This window comes from Sparus aurata, chromosome 7 (genome assembly GCF_900880675.1).
Source record: "Sparus aurata chromosome 7, fSpaAur1.1, whole genome shotgun sequence".
NCBI classification, from domain to species: Eukaryota; Metazoa; Chordata; class Actinopteri; order Spariformes; family Sparidae; genus Sparus; species Sparus aurata.
Genome location: NC_044193.1, coordinates 3,053,702 through 3,077,062, shown reverse-complemented (window position 1 = coordinate 3,077,062; position 23,361 = coordinate 3,053,702). Strand labels below are relative to the sequence as shown.

General features: G+C 44.8%; 1 protein-coding gene across 3 annotated transcripts in view; it reads left to right on the top strand.

Moving 5' to 3' along the window:
* The window catches only part of lama5 (laminin, alpha 5), a 102,800-nt gene that overhangs the window by 65,221 nt on the left and 14,218 nt on the right, over positions 1-23,361 (top strand). For 2 of the 3 annotated variants that reach the window (XM_030424402.1, XM_030424400.1), the window contains 43 exons: positions 2,079-2,197; positions 2,327-2,417; positions 2,521-2,655; positions 2,777-2,839; positions 3,336-3,476; positions 5,003-5,140; positions 5,239-5,373; positions 5,799-5,933; positions 6,127-6,264; positions 6,771-6,823; positions 7,026-7,125; positions 7,212-7,264; positions 7,548-7,653; positions 8,153-8,252; positions 8,476-8,632; positions 9,388-9,529; positions 10,169-10,311; positions 10,576-10,679; positions 10,984-11,137; positions 11,237-11,400; positions 11,788-11,896; positions 12,000-12,097; positions 12,176-12,386; positions 12,496-12,622; positions 12,706-12,845; positions 12,990-13,105; positions 13,204-13,415; positions 14,104-14,305; positions 16,518-16,662; positions 16,766-16,906; positions 17,000-17,161; positions 18,406-18,513; positions 18,659-18,742; positions 19,384-19,614; positions 20,215-20,328; positions 20,428-20,558; positions 20,699-20,779; positions 20,891-21,105; positions 21,276-21,376; positions 22,350-22,533; positions 22,628-22,768; positions 22,874-23,025; positions 23,125-23,235. In XM_030424402.1, coding sequence (XP_030280262.1) covers positions 2,079-2,197; positions 2,327-2,417; positions 2,521-2,655; positions 2,777-2,839; positions 3,336-3,476; positions 5,003-5,140; positions 5,239-5,373; positions 5,799-5,933; positions 6,127-6,264; positions 6,771-6,823; positions 7,026-7,125; positions 7,212-7,264; positions 7,548-7,653; positions 8,153-8,252; positions 8,476-8,632; positions 9,388-9,529; positions 10,169-10,311; positions 10,576-10,679; positions 10,984-11,137; positions 11,237-11,400; positions 11,788-11,896; positions 12,000-12,097; positions 12,176-12,386; positions 12,496-12,622; positions 12,706-12,845; positions 12,990-13,105; positions 13,204-13,415; positions 14,104-14,305; positions 16,518-16,662; positions 16,766-16,906; positions 17,000-17,161; positions 18,406-18,513; positions 18,659-18,742; positions 19,384-19,614; positions 20,215-20,328; positions 20,428-20,558; positions 20,699-20,779; positions 20,891-21,105; positions 21,276-21,376; positions 22,350-22,533; positions 22,628-22,768; positions 22,874-23,025; positions 23,125-23,235 — 5,687 coding nt within the window. Of the gene's footprint in view, positions 1-2,078; positions 2,198-2,326; positions 2,418-2,520; positions 2,656-2,776; positions 2,840-3,335; positions 3,477-5,002; positions 5,141-5,238; positions 5,374-5,798; positions 5,934-6,126; positions 6,265-6,770; positions 6,824-7,025; positions 7,126-7,211; positions 7,265-7,547; positions 7,654-8,152; positions 8,253-8,475; positions 8,633-9,387; positions 9,530-9,824; positions 9,955-10,168; positions 10,312-10,575; positions 10,680-10,983; positions 11,138-11,236; positions 11,401-11,787; positions 11,897-11,999; positions 12,098-12,175; positions 12,387-12,495; positions 12,623-12,705; positions 12,846-12,989; positions 13,106-13,203; positions 13,416-14,103; positions 14,306-16,517; positions 16,663-16,765; positions 16,907-16,999; positions 17,162-18,405; positions 18,514-18,658; positions 18,743-19,383; positions 19,615-20,214; positions 20,329-20,427; positions 20,559-20,698; positions 20,780-20,890; positions 21,106-21,275; positions 21,377-22,349; positions 22,534-22,627; positions 22,769-22,873; positions 23,026-23,124; positions 23,236-23,361 lie in introns of all 3 variants that reach the window. The other variant, XM_030424401.1, reaches the window with a different exon arrangement.

Here is a 23,361-nt window from a genome sequence, read left to right as displayed (position 1 = left end):
GCGGTTAGAAATGCTCAATTCCGTTCTTTTCCCTGTCCGCTCTCGATAATAACTGTTATAAACTGGCAGGTAAGACACATATGAACTTTGATTGCTTTTCCATGGAGTCATAATCATACATTTTCATCCATGAGCCGCGGAACTCTACTGCACTCGGTAATCGACTCGTCGGGACTTCCCGTCAACAGGAAGCTGCTGCAGAAGAGTGGTAAATTTAGTCAGCTTTTTAACCAAAATCATAGTCAGAACAAGAGTAGCACCACAAAGTGTGTTTGATGTTGTCTAACATTTTGTTTTTATTCTAAATTGTATGATATGTGACCAATGTCTACAAAAACCCGCATCCAGACGCAGGTCTCATCACAATCCAATGCTTTAAAAAGTCCAAAAAGTAAAATAAAATTGAACTTTATCAATATAATGTATTAATTAAGTAGTATTTATTTCACAAACATTAAAAAATAATAATTTTGAAATGTTTTTAATGTACTTTCTGGTCAATTGAAAATGTGTCCAGACTTTTTTTAAATCGGGAAAAAAAATCAGGAATAATTCGGGACAGCTATAACTGGAAGGACCTCTTTCCTTCCTCCTTGGTCTTCCTGCTGACATGAGGAAATTTTAGCTCTGGCAAGTTTTTGATAATACTTTGTATTCCATATCGTATCATATTTCATATATAATCTCACCAGAGGAAGCGTTTGAGTTCAGAGTCCCTCCTACGTATTTACACGTATGTATGTTAAAATCAAACCGTTCAGCTCGTGTCATGTTGTTTCTTCTCGCCTCTTTGAATGAACATCTTCTAAAGTCGTCCTGAAAGAGATCGCAGCCGTCTTTGATCACCGACTGTAATCAGACTTGAAATAACCCTTTCATGACTCGTGAATTATCCCCCGACCTTCCTGTTTCTTCCTTCAGACTAAAAAGCCGTCTGATAACTGACTTTCATCAAACGTCCCGGTCGCGGTCGCGTTAATTACAGCTCGTCGTTTTGTTCGGAAACACGCTGAAGACGATCCTCAGACGAGCGCGTAATCTGAACACCTGTCGAAAGGAAACAGCTCTCAAAACAACCTCAGAGACGAACGTCTGAGGTGGTTTCACACGTCTCACAAACGTGACAGGGAAGAAGAGATGAAGCCGCTCTGAATGTTAGTTAATGAAACATGACATCAGGATTGTCTGCTGCTACACTTACTAATGTTCATGACTTTATTCTTTTTCCTCTCTGACTTCTTTCCTCCTGCTTCATGTCTCGTCTCTCGCAGCAGTTTTTACCCTCCAGGTGAAGGTTTACACTTTTGCTTCGTGTGTGTTTGTGAGCATTTGTGCATCTGTTGTTTTGTCGTTGATTCACCTGCTTGTGAAGAGATCTTTAAATTCTTTTGTTGAGTTTACTGCTCCTTCCTGCCTCCCTCTACTTATTTAATATAAAGTGGATGAAACAGACAAAGCATCGAAGGCTTATTTCAACCGAGTTCATTTATTTAAATTGCTCCATTATGTGTGAAAACTTATATTAAAATATGTAAATTCATAATTTTATAATAAGAGGAAGAATTTGTGTTAATGTTGCACAACTTAAACCTTCTACAAGAAACTTTCTTAGTCATGAAACAGTTTAATTTCAGTTTAACACAGATGCTTCTACCATCAGCGAGAGGATCGGCTGGTTCTACGTAGTTACAATGATTATTCTCAATGTCACCGGGTCAGATTCTGGTGTATGTGCGTTTGAGAAGTCATAAAATTAAAACACTTTTTTTATGGCAGGGTTGAGGATGAATTGAGGAGCCTCGCAGCTCTGAGGAAGCTGCTCTGTAGTCTCGTAGTACGGCACAAAAATAAAAGTTCCTCTTCAACATAATGACAAAAAATGACTCAAGATCTGCTGGCTCGCTTCTTCTGGAGCTGTTCAGCTGCATCTCGTGGTCTCCATCAGTAGATAATTTGCCCATTTGTCATCCAAACATTCACACTGATCTCATTCCCATTGTTTTATCTTGTAAGTGCAGTGAAAACAAATCAAACTGTTGCCCTGAATCACCCGCTGTGGTTTTAATGTTTGTTTCCAGCGTGTAACTGTCACCGGCACTCGTTCGACTGTTACTACGACCCCGAGGTGGATCAGAGGAGAGGAAGTCTGGACATCCACGGACACTCCAGAGGAGGAGGAGTCTGCCTCAACTGTCAGGTAACAAACACTCTGGTTTATTCTGTTTATGTATGCCATCTTTCCTCTCTGTTCCCTCATGTTATTTATAAGTATTCCCTATTTATGATGACAGTCATAATGAAGTATCTCTAATTGAAACTCTTTCAGCATCACACCACTGGAGTCAACTGCGAGCGCTGCATCCCGACCTACTACAGGTCACCTGATCACCCCATCGAGTCCCCGCTGGCCTGCTCACGTGAGTCTCATCTGTCCGTCAAATCACAAAAGGAGACATTAAAACTCTCTCCTTCATATCATATCATGTTTTGTGTTTTTTTTCTTTCTTTGCCTCCCTGCAGGCTGCAACTGTCAGTCCGAGTTCACAGATGGTACCTGTGAGGATCGGACCGGTCGCTGCTTCTGCAAACCGAACTACAGCGGAGAGAACTGCGACTCCTGCGCCAGCGGCTTCGTCAACTTCCCCGACTGTTACCGTGAGTCACAGCGACAGACACACTGAATAAAACTGTCTGAGCTTCAGAGTTTTATGTCCCAAAACATTCAAATCCACCTTGTTATGTAGAAATAAAGAGTGCGACTCTCTGTGTCCGACAGCCGTCCCCACGTATCCCACCAACAACAACAACGGCGAGGCCAAACCAGCAGGCGAGATCATCAGTAAGACTTTACTTTTACTTTATTTTTAATTTTATATATTTGGGTGTCGCCTCCTGTTGTTGCTTCTGGATCCTGGATTAGTAAATAACATTTAAATTAAACTTTCCAACAAGCATTTCGTTGCAGAAGCGTGCAGGTTAGTCCGGTAATCTTCTGACTGTCTCTGTGTGCTCCCACGTTCTCCTCTCATCTGTTCAGCCGCTGATGTTTCTGCTGTACGTCAGATGTTTGAGGGAGTTTTGGGAAAACCAGTGTTGTGTGAACAGAATCTCAGAGGAATGTGACAAACTGAAAACAGTGTTAGACGCCTGTTTGTGTTTTGTTCACTGAGGGGAGTTCTGTTTGTGATGGAGACGATTCTCACGATCTTAGAGAGTAACTTTGACCCAGTTTTCTGTCTTTCTGACCGCCTGTTGTCTGCAGCAAAAGGTAGATGAATAACTTGTATTGTTGAGAAGCATGATGGGCAATAAATGTTTATGTTCTCTGTCTGCAGACTGTGAGTGCAGCGCAGCCGGGACGGTGGATAACTCCTGCAGGCCGGATCCACGAACTCGGACCTGCGTCTGTAAACCTGGTTTCACCGGCGACCACTGCGACACCTGCGCTCCTGGTTTCTATGGACTCAACTGTCAGGGTGAGAGACGGTCACATGGACTGAAATATAGAACAGCTGCAATCAACGATTAAAGGGATATTCTGGTGTAAATTTAATCCATGGTCTAAATCACCGTGAAACTGTGTTAGACTCCCTCTCGAGAGATCAAGTTAGCAGACCGCTAATTTACGGAGTTTTATCAACCTCAGAAACGACCGCACGACAACAATACACTGCAGTAAATGGATCCAAATATAAACCGCCACCAAAAAGCCACAAATAATGCTCAGAACAGCACCAAACTTCAGCAACAGTACAAATAGGGTCTCAGCACATAGTCCGGGGCATCTAACCTCCGCTAGCTTAGCTGGATTTCTATTGTGAAGCTAAAAACAGATTTCAACTCTCCTCCATCAGCTTCCGGGTCGGGGAAGTCCCGACGCGACGATTGCCGAGTGCGGTTAGAAATGCTCAATTCCGTTCTTTTCCCTGTCCGCTCTCGATAATAACTGTTATAAACTGGCAGGTAAGACACATATGAACTTTGATTGCTTTTCCATGGAGTCATAATCAGACATTTTCTGAAAAGCTGACTAAATTTACCTCTCTTCTGCAGCAGCTTCCTGTTGACGGGAAGTCCCGACGAGTCGATTACCGAGTGCAGTAGAGTTCCGCGGCTCATGGATGAAAATGTCTGATTATGACTCCATGGAAAAGCAATCAAAGTTCATATGTGTCTTACCTGCCAGTTTATAACAGTTATTATCGAGAGCGGACAGGGAAAAGAACGGAATTGAGCATTTCTAACCGCACTCGGTAATCGTCGCGTCGGGACTTCCCCGACCCGGAAGCTGATGGAGGAGAGTTGAACTCTGTTTTTAGCTTCACAATAGAAATCCAGCTAAGCTAGCGGAGGTTAGATGCCCCGGACTATGTGCTGAGACCCTATTTGTACTGTTGCTGAAGTTTGGTGCTGTTCTGAGCATTATTTGTGGCTTTTTGGTGGCGGTTTATATTTGGATCCATTTACTGCAGTGTATTGTTGTCGTGCGGTCGTTTCTGAGGTTGATAAAACTCCGTAAATTAGCGGTCTGCTAACTTGATCTCTCGAGAGGGAGTCTAACACAGTTTCACGGTGTGTTAGACCATGGATTAAACTTACACCGGAATATCCCTTTAACTAATTTACTGTAATGACTTCACTGCACACAGACAAAAATTCAAATGTGAGAGTCAATAATCCCAGCAGCTTTTATCTAGTTGAAATCTAGCTATTTATCTATTTGTTTGTTTGTTTGTTTATCCTGTGTGAGTTTACCACCCAGGAGCTGCCTCACACACACACACACACACACACACACACACACACACACACGCACACACACACACACACACTCCTGAATAAACAGCATTCCACTAAACTGTGTTAATCACTATAAATACTTTAACACCTTTTCCTTCAGTTGCTGAAGCTGCTGAACACACACAGTCAGATCTGAATAAAGTAAACATACTCAGGTTTGTTATCTAACTCTCCGTGTGTTTGTGTGTTTGTGTGTCTTCAGGCTGTCAGTGTTCAGGTCCCGGCTGTCTGGACGGGTCATGTGACCTGGTGTCGGGTCACGCCGTGTGTCGGAGCGGTTTCCAGGGTTCCCAGTGCGACCAGTGTGCACCGGGCTACTTCAACTACCCGCTCTGCCAGCGTGAGTCACCTGAGGCTGAGATTCTCATCTGTTGTTGATCTTTCTATATAGATGTATTAAATTAATCACCTGCACTGTGTGTCCGTCTCCGTCTGCAGTGTGTGGCTGCAGCTCAGTCGGCTCTTTGCCCGAAGGCTGCGATGCGTCCGGTCGTTGTCTGTGCAGACCAGAGTTTCAGGGTCCTCGATGTGAACAGTGCAGATCTGGTTTCCACTCCTACCCCAACTGTCAAGGTGCACACACACACACACACACACACACACACACACACACACGCAGAAACCTGAAGGTCTGATTAAAAGCATCTGCTCCAGCTGATCCCGACACACCGTAATAAAAAGAGGCCGAACACACATGGAAACACTTCACTTTACTCGCCTTCTTATGAAGTGTTATATTGCCTCGTTAAGTTTTATGAAGCTTTATTGAGGTCTCGCCTTTTCAGTGTAAAGAAAATATTAAAGCTAACATAATACAGCTGTAAGGAAAATATACGAGGACCTCAAGATATGGGACAGAGTCTGGTTGGAGGGTTGCTGGTTTGAATCCCTGAGCTGGTTTTGAATTAAACATCCGGCTCAAAACTTGCTCCAAAAATGTAGATTTGTATATAAAGAGAGGGGAAGTATTTCAGATTTGCCCCTCGATGTTTTCTCAGTGTGCGCCTGTGATCCTCGCACCTCATTGGACACCAGCTGCACCGCGTCAGGTCACTGCCACTGCCGGCCCAATTACAGCGGAGCGTCATGTGACCAGTGTGCTCCTGGTTACTACGGTTACCCAAGCTGCACACGTAAGTCACCCGAAAACGTAATCGCCGTCTCGGATGAAAGTTTCTGATAATCTAATCTCTCCCAGGAAGTAATTTCACCTGTGTACTTTGAATCTTCTCATGGACAAAATAATAGGAACACCTGTAAATCAATATATATATATATTGATCCATAAATGATTAATAACCAGAGTGTATATTGTGTTTGCTGCAGCCTGTCAGTGCTCTGCAGAAGGCTCCCGCTACACCAGCTGTGACCAGGTGAGCGGACAGTGTGTGTGTCTGCCCAGCGTGGTGGGACTCAGGTGTGACAGCTGTGCACACGGCTCCTACGGCTTCCCCAACTGCCAAGGTAACACACACACACACACACACACACACACACTAAACACAGACACAAGGTAAACACAGACAGAGGTAAACATGACAGACGTGAGGTGTGACAGCTGCAGTTAATGAGATCCACAGCTGATCACATACACAAGCTACAGTAGCTTCTTTTAGACGAGTTGAACTGATTATTTGTCTAATTTTTGCGGCTTCTCTGGTGTTTGTGGTCGAAACAATCTCATGTGAGTAATTTATAATCTGTGCGTTGAGCCGAAGAAACATTTGTGGCTTAAAAAGAAGAGGAGAAACTCTGTAAACAGATTTATTATATGTATTATATAAGAAGTTTAGCTGGCTGTCTGACCAGTTTAGTCAGTCGGCTACAACTGATACAGAACAAACTATTATTGCAAGAAAAGCTCATAATTAGCGTCTGTGTCTGAGTACAACATGGGACCATTAATATGCTAGATAACTTACAAACATCCGAAATTAAGATGGATATCTTTGTCTTCATAATTTTTAAAGCTGGAACGTGTCATCCTGCCGGCTCCGCTCCTTATGCAGTGCAGAGACCAGTGGTGAGTTTTCATGTGTTTGTCTGTTTCTGGCTCATTTTGTAATGAAAGTGATGATTTGTACTTGTTCAAACTGAAAAAGCTGAGATCAGAGACTTGATGCTGCTGTTTAAATATGCTGTTTCCTCATGTTTTATCTGTGTACGCTGCACATAAACTTAAAAAGACAGATGGAATATAAATGTGTTTATTCTCCTCCTCTCAGGGTCAGTGTGAGTGCCGTCCACATGTGGAGGGTCTGGCCTGTGACACGTGTAAACCTCTGTACTGGAATCTGTCTCCTGACACTCCTGAAGGATGCTCCAGTGAGAAACGACTCAAACACTCAAACAAACATACACATCTCCAACATGTCATGATCATAACAGAACTTGTCGTCTTTCTCCTGCAGACTGTGAGTGTAACATCGCAGGGACTGTCAGCGGTGTTGCAGAGTGTTCACAGGTGAGAAAATTCAACTCTGTTGTTTTCTGCTTCAGGTCTCGATGAGGTAACGTGTCGATATCTGCACAGGCATTAATAATAATTATATAAAAACAGCGCTGATGGTCTCGTTTGCAGTGAGATCATAACAACGGCAGGTTTCTGTCTGCATGTCAGGTTGAACCAGTAATGAAAAAAGAAGAAATAGTGGCCTCGTTCTTAAATAAAAGCCTTTTAAAAAATGAGGTCTCTCGCTTTTTATTATCTTATGATTAATAATAATCTCTTTCTTTGTTCCTGACAGGAAACCGGTCAGTGTTTCTGTAAACCGAACGCCTGCAGTGGAACCTGCTCCACCTGTAAAGACGGCTACTACAACCTGCAGGAGCAGAACTACTTCGGCTGCCAAGGTGAGTCTTCACCTGATCAGTCTTAATTAGTCTGTTTATCTGGTCTGTTATAGAAAGGAGAGGGAAGGGAAGGGGAAGAAAAGGAAAGGAAAAGGAAGGAAAAAGGAAAGAAAAAGGAAAGGAAATGGAAAGGAAAGGAAGGAAAAAGGAAAAGAAACGGAAAGGAAAGGAAGTAAAAAGGAAAAGAAGGGGAAGCGGGAAGGAAAAGGAAAAGGAAGGGAAGAGGAAAGGAAGGAAAAATGAAAGGAAATGGAAAGGATAGAGAAAGGAAAGGGAAGGAAGGAAAAGGGGAAGGAAGGGAAAGGAAAGGAAAGAAGGCAAGGTAAGGAAAGGTGAAAGGAAAGGACGGAAAAAGGAAAGGAAAGGGAAAGGAAGGAAGGAAGGAAGAAGAAAAGGAAAGGAAAGAAAAATGGAAGGAAAGGAAAGGAAAGGTCCCGTGATGCCGCCATCTTGTATTTGTCGATCTGTTATTGACACTTTGTGTTTCTTGTGTTTTCAGGTTGCCAGTGCGACGTCGGCGGCTCAGCTGGTCAGTCGTGTGGAGAGAGGAACGGACGCTGTCGGTGCCGACCCAACGTGGAGGGACCGAAGTGTAATCTGTGAGTTTAAACAGCTGCAAGACTGATCAGAAAAGAATTTAATCATCATTGTATCATCAATATATTATCAGATAATTGAGACGATGTTTAGATGTACAGCAGAAAACAATAAAAGACATGGATCTGGAAATGAAGACTTCATTCCCTCCAAAAAATAAACCAGAACTTTTGTTTTTATGAATCTGTTCTGTTACCTTCTAAATGGATCTCACCGTGTCTGCAGGCCTCGTCCGGATCACTACTTCCCGGACCTCCATCACCTGAAGTTTGAGATCGAGGAGGGAACCACGATGGACGGCCGGCCGGTGAGATTCGGCTACAACCCTCTGGAGTTCAAGGACTTCAGCTGGAGAGGTTACGCCCAGATGTCACCCATCCAGGTAGGAACATGTCACCACTAGTCCAGTACAGATTTGGTTGTATATAAACATGATAATATAATTAAATATATATAATATAGACGTCTTAAGTGTTGAATACTCCAGATTATACATTACTTTTCTTGTAAAAACACAGATCTATTCTCTAGTTTAATGACAGTAAAATGAATAATATGTCTTTTTATTTGTTTTTATGAGTTTTGTGTTTTATGCTTTGTGCATTCTGAGACTGTGGCTCGTCGTTTATTCTCCTCCTGCATGAAATAGACTTTTATGTGGACATTTAAAGGGATATTTCTCTTTGATAGAGTCACTTCTCAGCACATATTCCTCCCAATAATGGGAAACTTGTCTTCCTCGTCTCAATTTTAAGCTTGTCACCTAATTGATTTGCGCCCTGTTGGTAATGAAATTAAGAAGCATCAAGTTGATCTTGTGGAAAGAAATTTGTGAAGTTTAACTACTTCTTAGTTGTGATGGATGTTTGTGCTGAAAAGTGTTAAATCCAAAGAGAAATATCCTGGGTTGTATTTTTGGTGTATTTTCCTGGTTTGCTTTTATCGGTGAAGGTGAAACTTTTAAAGTCTTGCATTTGGTTTCTTCCCTCTTCTTGTGTTGGTATTTTCCCTCCTCCCTCCTTCATGTTTTCTCTGTTATCTTCCTCTTCTATCTTTCTCTTCTATGTTTCTGCGTACCTCTTTCTTTCTGTACGTCCAAATCCTCCCTTTTCCCCTGCTCTCCCGGACCTTCGGCAGTCCAAAGTGTTGGTGTCGGTGTCGGTCAGCTCTCCGGACCTCTTCCATGTGGTGCTACGCTACGCTAACAGGGTTGGTTCGGACGTTCTGGGCCGGGTGTCGGTCATCGAGGACGGCAGATGGAGCTACTACTGTGGTAACTGTGAGTGCTGAATGGGGCTCTTCTTCTTCTTCTTCTTCTTCTCTCATCCTTCTATCGCTCGTTCCAGTGTTGGAAAAGAAAGAACTCTCTCTCATTCCCATAATTCCTCGAGTCCTTCTCTTCTGGTGTGTGTGGTGGTTGTGAACGGTTAATCTCCTCCGTCTTCTCTCACCTTCCGGGCCACAGATCAGTACAGAGTTCAGGGATTTAAGATTAAGGATTTTCTTCTTCTTCTACCCTCCACACTTCTTCTTCTTCTTCTTCTTCTCTCCTCTCCCGCTCGCCTCTGCTGTAGACGGCAGTGAAGCTTCAGGTTTATGTGAACGAGGCAGACGTCTATCTGACTCGCTTCATCCTCAGATATGTTAACACTGAGGGCGCCACCTCCAACGGTAAAATAACAGCCTATCAGGTCAACCGCAGAGGTAGGTGTCCACCAATCAGGAGAGAGTATCAGAGCGAGTGTTGTGATGTTTGTGTGAGTGTTTGAGTGTCGTTTCTAGTATTTTGGTTAACACTACAACATCATGTTTGTATTTTTATTGAATTTAATGATTTTAGATTGTTTCAGTGTTGTTGTTGTTAGATTAACACCATATATTTCTGGTGTGTGTGTGTGTGTGTGTGTGTGTGTTCTAGGTTCAGAACAGTCCAAACAGATCGTCTTTGCTCCCAGCGTGGAGCCGACGTTTGTCAACGTTCCCCAGAACAACTTTGTGGAGCCGTTTGTCCTGAACCCGGGAACCTGGACCGTGGTGATCGAGGCTGAGGGGATCCTGCTGGTGAGACACACACACACACACACACACACACACATTAAACATCTGTTTTCACACACACATGTGACACAGTAACAGCAGCATTAGCACTCACAGCCAAGGGATAAATTAATTGTCATGTTTTGCTGAGATGATGTCGCATTTTAGCGGCTAAAACTCCCAGAAACACGTCAGCAGAAGATGACAAAATGAGTTCAGGTTTGCACAGCTTGTATTTATTGTTCATAATCCCAACAACACTGTATTCCTGCTCTGTTTTACCTTCAGGATTACCTGGTCCTGCTGCCCAGCGCCTACTACGAAGCTCCCATCCTGCAGATCAAAGTGACTGAGCCCTGCACCTACAGCGCCGTACCTGACGCCAGCCAGAAGTACGTATGCACAAATATCATTTACTGAAATCAGGTAAACAATTACTGGAGGATGAAACAAATCATTGATTGAGGGCTGGAAAGTCTTTACTTTTTTTTAACTAGCGCATCCTTTTTCGACGAACGTGTTTTAAACTTCATCATCAAAGGAAAAGTTTTAGGAAATATGTTTATTCACCATCTTGCTGAGAGTAAGATATGATCAGTGACTTCCTGACCTGACCTCACGATGAAGACAACACTCACGAGATAAATAGCCTTTTTTTTAAAGTCTTCCTCTGTGTGTGTGTGTGTGTGTGTGTAGCTGTCTGCAGTACAGGTATCTGTCTCTGGACTCCTTCCCCTCCATCTCCGGCAACGACGCCAACTGCGTCAACGACAACCACCTGCCTCGCCCCTGCCCGACCGAGAGAGTCACCCCACGTCACCCCGACATGGCCGTCTGCAGCGGCTACGATGTAAGAGAGGAAAAATGCTGCTGCAGTGTGTTTTTTTTTATATTTAAGAGGTAGGAACAAATGTCTTTAAACATTATTCCCTTTTTTTTTCTGCTGCAGATCAGCGTGGAGATGCGAGAGCGCCTGCCGTCTGCAGGTGATTACGTTCTGGTTATAGAATATTCCAGCGAGGACGAATTACCCCAAACGTTGTCCGTCGCTGTGAACATGCCGGGAGCTCGAACGCACCAGCACCGCGTCACCCTGCTGCACTGCAAATACAGGTACGAAGACGGGCGTCCCGAGAGGCTTCTAACTTAATCAGTGTCTTTATTTTAATTACTTTAAATTAAATTTATAAAATACAAATAAAAAGGGAAAACGGGAAGAGCGGAACAGAAGTCTGGTCTTAGTCTCAGACTTCTTAGAGCGACATGTTTCAATTTTTGGACATTTCACATCATGAGGGACACGATGCAAAGAGACGATTAGAGATCGTACAGATGTAATGATGAGCAGCTGACAGGAGGATGGAACCTGCCGGATGCTGTGTTTAATCTGGCTGCAGTGTGTTTTTCCCGCTGTGTGTGGACTCAGCTGGTTCACAGCTCACAGTCAAGTCCGTCAACAGCTCGTAATCACTGTTTGTGTCTGCGTGTGCGTTCGTGTAGCTTCCTGTGTCGAGTCGTGGCCGTCGACGAACAGAACAGAGTGGCCGTCCTCTCGCTCCCCGCCGACGCAGAGATCCAGCTCATCGCCGAACAAGCCAGCTTCTTCCTGGTGGGAACGGTTTCAAGATGGTTTTGAGTTTAAAACATGAAGATGAAGATGGATGAAATGACTAAACGTGATTCTCTCTTGTGTGTTTCTTCATCATCTTCAGCACAAAGTGTACCTGGTGCCTAAAGACCAGTTCACCATGGAGCACGTGGAGCCTAAAGTCCACTGCATCAGCACTCATGGACAGTTCTCACCTGACAGGTAATGACAGTAAAAACCTTCAAAACACCCTCATAAAATATTCACATTTTTACCAAACGCTTTGTCTTCTTCCTGCAGCTCCTCCTGCGTCCCCTCACGCTTCCAGACCCCGTCAGACTCGCTGGTCCTGAAGGAGGGTCAGAGCTCCTCCATGCAGGAGCCCATCCTGGCCTCCCCAGCAGCAGCTCCTCCTCTGTCCTACCAGAGTGACGCGCCGACCTGGACCGGAGGAGACCGACCTCCTCACGGTGCCGATAACAGCGACCACGTCCGGCTGGATTCAGTGCAGGTACGGACGCTGGTGGAGGATGAAGCAGGACTGCAGGGGTTAATGCTGGTCTGTGTTTGTTTGGTCCATAAAGTCAGCTGGAAGTAACTGTCATCACCCTCTTACCCAGAATGCAGCGGTGTACTCGACCCGTGTCCACGCCCTCGGCCGTTACGTCTTCATCCTCCACTATCACCAGCCTCGCCACCCGACCTACCCCGTGCAGGTTTACATCAACGGCGGACGAATCTGGCAAGGTAAGACTTTTATAAAACAAACATGTGACACTAAATAAAAGTCAATATATAACCCAGGTTATATTTGTGTTTCTGTGCTTCAGGTCACGCCAACGCCTCCTTCTGCCCGCACGCTTACGGCTGCCGTAACGTCCTGATCTCTGAGAATCAGATCATTCTGGATGTGACCGACCACGAGCTCTTCCTCACGGTTCAGATTCCTGCCGGCAAAACGCTGTGGCTGGTTAGTTTTTACTGCTTTTCTCTGCTCTTGTTTTCCAAAATCATCTGACGTTTCTCCAAAATCTTAATGCAACAACTAAAGTACCGTCTTCCTCTTCCTCTTCCTCTCTCCCTCCTTCCATCCTCCTCGGTCGTGTCTCCACAGGATTACATTCTGGTCGTGCCCGAGTCGAGCTACAGCTCCAGCCACCTGAACGAGGAACCTCTGGATAAATCATACGACTTCATCAGCAACTGTGGCCAGAACAGCTTCTACATCAAGTCAGTGTCTCAGCAGGAGTTTATTTGATTCTTCTTGGCTGTTGTTGCCACTTTTATTTTCTGAAAGACTGTTTTTCACTTCCTCTTCCTCTCTCCAGTCCCACCACCGCCTCGCCGTTCTGCCTCGGCTCGGCGGTGTCTCTGTCCGCCTTCTTCAACAACGGGGCGATGCCGTGCGCCTGCCACGAGGTCGGCGCCGAGAGCGACACCTGCGAGCAGTTCGGCGGTCAGTGCAGCTGCAGGCCAAACGTGATTGGCCGGGACTGCTCCATGTGCGCCACGGGCTACTGGGGATTCCCCAACTGCAGACGTGAGTGGCTGAGATGTGATTTACTAATATGGCCGACTGATGATGAGCTACTTATATTTAGTCAAACTCATCCTTAACAAAGTTTTAGTCAACAAAAAGTATTTCTTTTCTAACTTTAGTCGATAAAAAACCTCATTATTTTAATCTAGTTTTAGTCAATGAAAACTGTTTAAAGTGTTTTAGTCCCTTGAGTCAGTTTAGTCGATACAAAACCATCCATCATGTCTGTAGCTGATGAAGAACACGGGTCGGATGATCTCCATCTGAGAGAAATAAAAACATTTTGTCAATACCAACTGGTACTGTTATAAGAGAATCCAGTAATATATCGTTTATATCAGTTTGTTTTTAAAGTCCTGAACTCGCTGTTTTTCCACCTGAGCACTTGTGTTTGACTATTTTATATGCAAGAAATGTGTTTAAATATGAAATTAAAGAAGTATGAGCAGTCTTTGCCCCTGTTCCTCTCAAGCAGAGGTATTTTGAGGTCAGGCGCCTGAATATTTCCTCAGAAAAACACGTGTTAAGTGTCATTTTTGCAATTAAAAATATGTGCGAGAATATTTAGAAGTAATTCAGGGTTTTTAAACTCCTACAGAGTGACAGTTGAGGTAGAAAATTTGATGTAAGAACATCGTTGTTGATTTATTCTTGAACTAAACTGTAACTCACCGTCTCTTCCCTCCAGCCTGTAACTGTGGCACGAGGTTATGCGAGCCGGTGACCGGTGACTGTATCTGCCCTCCGAGGACGATGCGACCCGAGTGCACCCAGTGTGAGCCCCAGACGTTCGGATGCCACCCGGTTGTGGGCTGCGAGGTCTGCAACTGCTCTCGTCCGGGCATCGTGACCCCCGACGTGAGCTGCGATACGCTCAGCGGACAGTGCAGGTACGACGAGACGAGACGAGACGAGACGAGACGAGACGAGACAGATGAGATTGTACAAGTTGTTTGTGCTGATTTTCCCTCATGGCTAACTGCAGATGGTTCAGATCACCTGCTGGCTCCTGATTGAGGAGTGGAAGCAGCTCGGGGCATTTCCCTCCCAGCCAATCAGGGTGCAGTGTCACCCTTTTTATTCCCCCTGGGGCTTGTAGAAGTCTATTGTTTATTTTACCCTGCAGAAGCATTTGTTTGTTGGGCATTTCTTCTAGATTTTCATGTTTTGTGTTCATATTCGCCACAAGATGCTGAGTGATGATTCACCTCAGTAACATGGATTCTGGCACAGAAAGAGACCCACCAAAACAACAACTTCAGTCTTCTCATTTACCTTCAGTTTAATGCCATAAATCACCCGCGTCTGTCTCCACACACACACACACTGCTACCACACTGTGACGGAAAAACAACATTTCTGTTTCAGCAAGTTCATCTCTCAGATGTCAGGCCCCCGTTTTGGAAATACCTAAAAAGGCAGTTATTCCTCTGCCCGTTTTTGTCTCCTGACACGATCTTGGCTGCGGCTCTCACTGGGTTGATTGCCTTGTGTGGTATCCCGGCTGTACGTGCCAACTCTTGTCGGTGTTGTGTGGAAGCTGCAGGTTTATAAACGTGGTTCTTCTGAACGCTGCCAAGACTGTCTTCATCTGTTATTCCCTCTGCAGCATATAAATCTTGATGATTGGCCTCATTTGACACCGTTTTTCCACTAAACCTCTTCTGGAAGCCGCCAGTCGGCCTCATTTGTGTTCACCAGATCCCTCTGGTTCAGAGGAGGATCAATAAACGTTACAGCTCTCTCCTTCATTCAGACTTCAGCCTGAACTCACAGACGCTCCACTAACAGGGCTGATTCTGGTCGGTGGATGACTGAACGCTGCAAAATCTTTAATCTTCATTCAATCCTCCTTTTATTTATAGATTGTTACGAGGATTGACAGGGCAGATCTTAGCTGACATTCTGAGAATACCTCTTGTTTTTTATTGACATAAATAAGTAACTTTTAACTATTAACAGTTGATGGAAGATGCCCCATAAAACCCAACATGTCTACGTCGGAGAGGAGGTTAATGCTTGGTGTTTGTTTTCTTTCCAAATAATTGACAGGGCTGATAATAATGCGATCAAACAGGGCAGGTCTGACACAATATCTCTGATAATCACGCTGTGAACAGGAGTTTTTCCCTAATGGATTGAGGGACAAACAATTAGCAATTTTTTTTAACCTTCTCTGACGTTTTCTGGAGGCATTTCTTCATCAGAAGTGATGCAACAAAGTAGATATTTTGGGTTAAGTGTGTTTCCTTGCACATCCTCCCTGATTCCTTGCAAGAAAGTCACTTTGCCTGGTTGGAAACAGTTCCAGCATGAAACTTTATGAAATCCAGTTATTCGTTTCTACTTTTTTAACAGATTTAAAAAATGAGATACATGTTTAGTGACTTCCTGATGTTGGTGCATGTATCGAGAATGCTTTTCTCTGATAATGTCAGCTACAAAATGTTCATCTCCCTGATTCTTTGCCTGTTGCTTTCTTTTTTAATTTTAATTCTGTCTTCCTCTCTGTAAATGTCTTCTGTCCTGCAAACCTTCTGCCAACATATTTATATTTTTCCATCTTCTGTCGTGCCTCCCCTCTTTCTTCTCTACATCTGTCATCCAGGTTTTTTTTGTTTTTTTTTTGCCTCACTGCAAACATCAAGGCATTTAGATATCTTAAATCATTTTTAACACACACACACACGCACACACACACAGATACATCGAGGAATGTGTCAGCTTTGTTGGGACAAGACAAGGATGTCAAACAGGACAAGTTTTTCTCTGCCTGAAGCCACTAAAGATCACAGCACCTGGCATGCACACACACACACACACACACACGCACACGCACACGCACACGCACACACACACACACACACACACACACACACACACAGACACACACACACACACACACTGCCTTCGTCTGTTCTACCTATTTAACGATATTAATCATCAATCAGTCATCAGTGATGGATGATTGAGAGCAGTAAACATTTCATCTGCTCCAAGACTGAAATTCGATTTAGACCTCAGAGTTCAAAGGTCGAAGATTTCTGCTTTATTTTGACAGTTTGATTCTCAAACATTAACGTCTGTTATTGTATTTAACAGATGTAAGAACAACGTCGTCGGCCGTCAGTGCGACCGCTGCGCTCCTGGTTTCTACGGTTACCCCAACTGCAGGCCGTGCGACTGCAACGAGGCCGGAACCGAGGAGGACGTGTGTGACTCCTTCACGGGACAGTGTCTCTGCAAGGTGAGGCGCCGCGCACACACACACACACACACACACACACACACACACCTCCTGCACTCACAGTGTGTTCTGACCCGCTGCGTGTCCTCCACACGTCCTGCAGGAGAACGTCCAGGGTTCTCGATGCGATCAGTGCCGAGTCGGCACGTTCCACTTGGACCCGACCAACCCGAAGGGCTGCACCAGCTGCTTCTGCTTCGGAGCCACGGACCGATGTCGCAGCTCCGACAAAAGACGCACAGAGGTACGACCGTCAGTTTAAACTCTCTCTCAGAATTAAGACACTTCTGTTTATTTTAATTGATCGCTCCTCTGTCGTTTATCTCCTCTCCTGTAGATCATGAACATGGAGGGCTGGGTGTTGCTCGGAGCGGACAAACAGGAAGTACCGGTTGTTGTTTATCCCGGTCAGGATCTCGTAGAGGCCGATCTCAGTGACGTGCCCGACGTCTACCAGGACCTCCACTGGCACGCTCCGAAGACTTACCTGGGAGATAAGGTGAGAGACGAGGGACGACCCGTGGAGAGGTTCTGTTCAACTGGAAACACTCAAAGAGAAAATCTGACGGGATTGAAAACACAAAACAGAAGGAATAGTGGTGGAATCATGAAAATATGTGCATTTGAGTTTTCTGCATCGTTGGAGGATTTTTTTGCGCCTCAGAGATAAATGATTGACATTTGTTTTGAATAACCGTTGTGCTCCAGTTAACAGGTGAGATATTTCCACTGAACATCAACTTCAGCGATAGTTGTAACAAGTTAGACATGACGAGGCAGAGAGAGCTCTGAAACATCTGGAGACGAGGAGGAGGAGGTGTTTGGTTATTTATCAGTGAAGGTTGACTGAAGATGATTCTTGCAGACGTCAAGATTTAATGATAGATAATCAAAATAAATCCAGAACACGCAGAGAGGGTTTGTTTGTGTCAAAGAAGATGAAGTTTCCCTGTTGAGGGTTGGACTTTTCTCTGCGGGAGGGAAAAATCTTAAATAAACTAAAATAAAAGTGTTTGTTTCCGAAGAAAAAGAACTTCTGGAGGAGTAAAGGTCACGATGAACCTCAACACATTTTATTCCTTACTTTCAGAAATGTGATTTATTTCCACAAACCCTTTTCTGTTTTCTTTCAGCCAATAGTTTGACATTTTGGGGAATAAAATGATTTGCAATTTGCCGAGAGAGAATGAAGAGGAAGATCAGCACCGCTATCATGTCTATGCGTTAAATATACTAAGCTATAATCAGGTGAGGGTTAGCTTAGCATTAAGACTTCTGAATCAGCACGTAAACCCCTTCTTAAACTATAATCGCACACGTTAAGATGATACTGACTCACCGTTGAGGATGATACAAACACATTACACAACGCGAACACTCAGACAGACACACAGACAGTCGCGTCTCTCGTCCTGATCCGGAGGCTCAGACGAGATGTTTGGATACAGATCAGTGTTTCGTCTGTGACGTCCTGCTGCGCTTCATGAAGCCGCTTCAAACGCCGGCTCTGCCAAAACCTGCATGGTTACCGTAGGAATGAAAGCACACGGGCCTCAGATCGCGTTTCCGTACAGTCTGAATGTAATCCATTGTTGTCTGGATTAAGCGAGAGATTAAACCTCTGTGCCTGTGTCTCCCTCCTTATTTATGCTCTCAGTCTGTCGCTTCTTCCTCATTTCTTTCTTTTCTTTCTTTGTTTTTTCATCTTAAAGTCTCCTAAAAGCACCATTTCATCCCCTCCAGGTTTCGTCCTACGGAGGTTTACTGAGGTATCGTCTCCACACTCAGACCATGAGAGGCGACGTGTTGTCTCTGCCTGCAGAAGCCTCCAGGCCCGACATCATTCTCAAGGTGCAAAACACACACGAATATCCCCGAAACTGAGTCTCAATAGAAACATACACAGACACACAAACATGCACTCAGACGTAAAGATTCAAAATGAATCCTCTGCCTGATAAAATCCTCTCATCTGCTGTTTTTCGTCGTCCTGCAGGGTAACCAGATGACCCTGGTGTTCATCGAGAGAGAGTACTCCTCACCTGAGGAGCCTCACCTGGGAATCGTTCACATGGTGGAGGTAAATTCTTCTGCACACACCGTCACAAGTTGTTTAAGCTGCAGCTTCAGCCCACGCAGACCCGCAGCAACATGTCAGATTTGCTCCAAGAGATTGCTGTCTTGGTTTTTCTGTATTGATCACTCGAGGGAAACACGAGGTGGAAACAGGAGACGGGAAAAAGATTTAGCAGTTTTCTGACCTCAGGGTTAATTTATCTGAAGCTGCTCGTATCCGTTTAACCAGAAACAGACGCGATGTCGCTCTCGCCAAATCCACCAAACTCTCTTTAAAGGAACCGTAATTATATCAGCATGAACCACACACTTCATTTAAACTCCACAGAAACAAAATTACACTCAGGAACCTGTTCCAACGATCACCAACTCTGGTTCTGTGGAAATAAAAACCTTAATTCACGGTGGGAATGATGAACCCAGAACTCAGTTTGCTTTACGATGTTAAAATGACTGTTTTTGTAAATGGAGTCTGGTGGATTTGAACGACGGAGCAGCTTTTTCTGGTTGAACAAAATGGATTTCACTCTGTAAGAAGAAGATGTGTCTCTGCAGGGATACTTAGAGTAACGATCCGATGCTCTCAGTGACAAAAACAAAACTTTGACGGTCACTTTGGAAACTCCTCCTCCTCTTTCCTCTCAGGGAAGCTTCCGTCACGCTCAGACCGGCAACTCGGTGTCTCGCGAGGAGCTGATGATGGTTCTGGTCGGTCTGGAGTCTCTGCAGATCCGAGCCCTTCACTCCCAGTCGGCTCACTCCGTGTCGCTCCGCGGCGCCGTGCTGGAGGGCGCCGAGAGCCTGCCCGCTGGTCGCCATGCCAACAACGTGGAGATCTGCATGTGTCCCGCCAACTACCTGGGCGACTCGTGTCAGGTGAGCGAACCAGCAGGAGATTCAGGCGACTTTTTATTATTAGATCTCCAGTTTTATGTTCAAAAACATGATAATGTTTTTAAGAAGTTTGTGAGTCAAGAAAGTTATAAAACATCTTTAACTTTATTTATTTAATTGTGACGGCAAATCAACAGACAGCTGTTTGGTAATCAGTTAATTCAGGTATTTCTTAAGTTAAGTAGTTTTTTAAGCAAAAATGTAAACATTTTAATAATGTTTTTTGACTTACAAATTGCACATTTTGGGAATTTTTGGACAAAACAAGTAATTTGACGACAGACTTGCAGCCTGGAGAACTATGACGGACCTTTTTTTAAATAATTTTCTGGCGTTTTATTGAATAAAAGACCAAAACATCAGAGCAACACAAGGCACATTTATTTGTATAGCAGATTAAAAACACAATTTACAATCCAAAGTGCGTAGCATAGACAACATATCACATTTGAATATGATAAACAAACAAAAAGTTAAATAATTAAAGATAAAACAAGTAGTCAGAAGATTAATCATCAATCAATAATGTCAGTATTCGTCTCTTCCATGCTGATGATGATGATGTTTCCTGTGTCTCTGTAGAAATGTGCTCCGGGTTACTACAGAGACACCATCGGACTGTTTCTGGGGAAATGCGTCCCGTGTAACTGTAACGGACACTCGGACCAGTGTCTGGACGGTTCTGGAATCTGTGTGGTGAGAAGCTCTTCATCTCTTCTTGATATCGTTCCTCCTCTATCATTGTTTTTTTTTTACACTCAGCGTCACTGCCTCGTTCTCCTCTCTGACCATCAGGGCTGCCGCCACAACACAGACGGCGACCACTGCGAGAGGTGCCAGGGCGGTTTCCTCGGCAACAACACTCTTGACGGACAGGCGGTGTCGTGCTCCAGTTGTCCCTGTCCTCTGAGGGTCCCGTCCAACAAGTCAGTACAGTTTTACAGCCTCTCTGTTTGTTTCCTCCTCTGGTTAGTTTGTGTCATCTCTCACATCCAGTCCCCCTGATTCCTCCACAAAACAGATATCATACGAATAACGTCTTGTGTTTTTGTTTCTCTCTGTGCAGTTTTGCAGAAGGTTGTGAGAAGAGAGGCGACAGGATGCAGTGTCTGTGTATGCCGGGCTACGCTGGACCACACTGTGAGAGGTAAGAAACCACATCTTCGACCGATGACGGACTTACGTTACGTAGTTTAGAGATTTAAACACATCCGGAAACGACAAAAGAAAACCTCGTCCTGCTCCGTCTCCAACTCAGGTGCGCCCCTGGTCACTACGGCAACCCCATGGTGCTCGGCAGCACGTGTCAGCTGTGCCACTGCAACGACAACACCGACCCCAACATGCTGTTCACCGACTGCCACCAGCTGACCGGAGAGTGTCTGAGCTGCATGCACAACACGGCCGGGCCGCACTGCGACACCTGCGCACCTGGTTACTACGGCGACGCCATCACCGCCAAGAACTGCACCAGTGAGTTCAGCGCTGTCCTCAGACCAGCTTTGGGTTTTTATTTAATTCAATCTATTCAGGCTGTTAGTTGTTAAATAGAAGCTTCAGTTAAAGACAGAAAACTGCATGATGGATTCAAGTCGTTCAAAGATGTTTCTGCATATTAAAAATCGTTTTTTGCTTCATTACAGAATGCGACTGTTCTCCATGTGGCACCGAGTCATGTGACCCTCACACTGGACAGTGTCGCTGTAAACCTGGAGTCAGCGGGCCGCGCTGTGAACACTGTGTGGTGAGATGAGTTCTGTCCTTTATTTAACCCTCTGAATCCCAAGCCCGCCGGCAGGCTTGAAATACCACTTATTTTTAAATGAGTGGCATTTACAAACTATTTGTCTTATCCAAAAAACTGGCATAATCATCAGATTCTCAAGTTTCCAAGGGTACCTGAATGTATCACAAGCAACAAGCGCAACATGTCTAAACAGGCCGGAGATAACGGGAGAATTTCATGAAATTTCATCAACCTCGCTTTGATTGCCATGTCTTCTTTGAAAATGTGCAGAAAAAAAACCGTTTAGTCTATCCAAAAATTCTGTAAAAAACAAATAATTCTACGCTTCTTATCGCTTTCGAGAAGCCCTGAATGACGGACATACGCTGAGTATCCGCGCTTCAAGAATTCTTTGAAATTTACCTCCCATGGCATTGTCTTGCAGGCGGAACATTTCTGCTCAGAGCCGCTCAGCACCAACGAGCAGGCTCTATATGTCTGCTCTCAGTGCCTTACAGACCTTGTTTCAGCTCAAATTTAACAACTTATTTTTCCTATGTTCCTTCGGCCTGGGGGTACCTGAAAATGTGGTGTATACACTAATTCCTTATTTTTAAAATTTTTAAGAAAGATAAAATCACAGAAATTCAATTTCCGTTTTTCTTTTTTCTAATGATTTATAGCTTTTACATTTTGGTACACTGCATGAAGACATGATTGGGTTACATCAGCCTATAGCCACTGTTGTCCTGAATCTATAGAGGTGCAGCACTTCACTTTGCAGTGAAAAATGAGACCACAGTGAGTAAAAATGTGACAGAAGCAAAAAAACGGCCAGAAACTGCCTAGGATTCTGAGGGTTAACATTTGTATTGTGTTTTTTTTTTTCATTAAAATCCGATATAACGAGCCGTGTCTCAGACAAACTAATCCAGGAAATGTTACACTCTCGTCTGTCGCCTCGACCTGAATCCGTTGTGTTGTTCCTCAGGACGGCATGTTCGGCTTCGAGACGTGCAGCGGCTGTCGTCGGTGCGACTGCGAAGCCTCTGCGGCTCTCGTCCAGCCGTGCGACCCTCAGAGCGGTCAGTGCGCCTGTCAGCCCGGAGTCAACGGGCCGAGCTGCAAACAGTGCGCTCCTGGACACTGGGACTACGGACCCAACGGCTGCAGGAGTGAGTGAAAACTGAGGCTGAATATCAAAGCTGTGCAGTGAATACTTTTATTTTATCCCAACTTAACTCGACTCCTCTGTCCAACCCGGTTCAGAGTGCAACTGCAGAGGAGGTTCCTGCGACCCTCGCACAGGAGAGTGTCGCTGTCCTGACGGCATGACGGGAAAACAGTGTGACAGCTGCTCACAGAAGTTCAACGTACCTGTGGACAGCCACCACGGCATGCACTGCGAACGTAAGAGAAACGCTCACACATTTTAGACGGATGACTTACAACGAGAACAGAGCGATTACGAATTCCGGGAGAGGTAAATAGATAAATGGTGTGTGTTCCTTGCAGCGTGCGACAGCTGTGTCATCGTCCTGTTGGAGGATCTCGACAAACTGAACGACAACTTCCACTCAGTCGCCGATCAGCTGAAGAGTCTCAACGCCAGCTCAATGGCCTGGGCTCAGCTGAACAACCTCAACAAGACTCTGGAGGACGTCGCTGTGAGTGCACACACACACACGCACACACACACACACTTTAAAAGTAGTTGGTGTGATATTGCAGAAAGTTGTTAAATTACATTTTCCCATGATTCTCAGCGGGCCATAGAGAACTACAACAGCACGCTGGATGAGAGCCGGAATCGGGCCGACATGCTGGACGCTGAGATCATTAACCTCAACGATGACATCAATGAACTGCAGGACAAGGTGAGGTCACTGACACACACACACACACACACACACACACACACACACACACACACACACACTTTCTCAGGCAATCTGGATAAAATACACATCATTTATTTGAAGGAGTCAGCGGATCCTGACTGA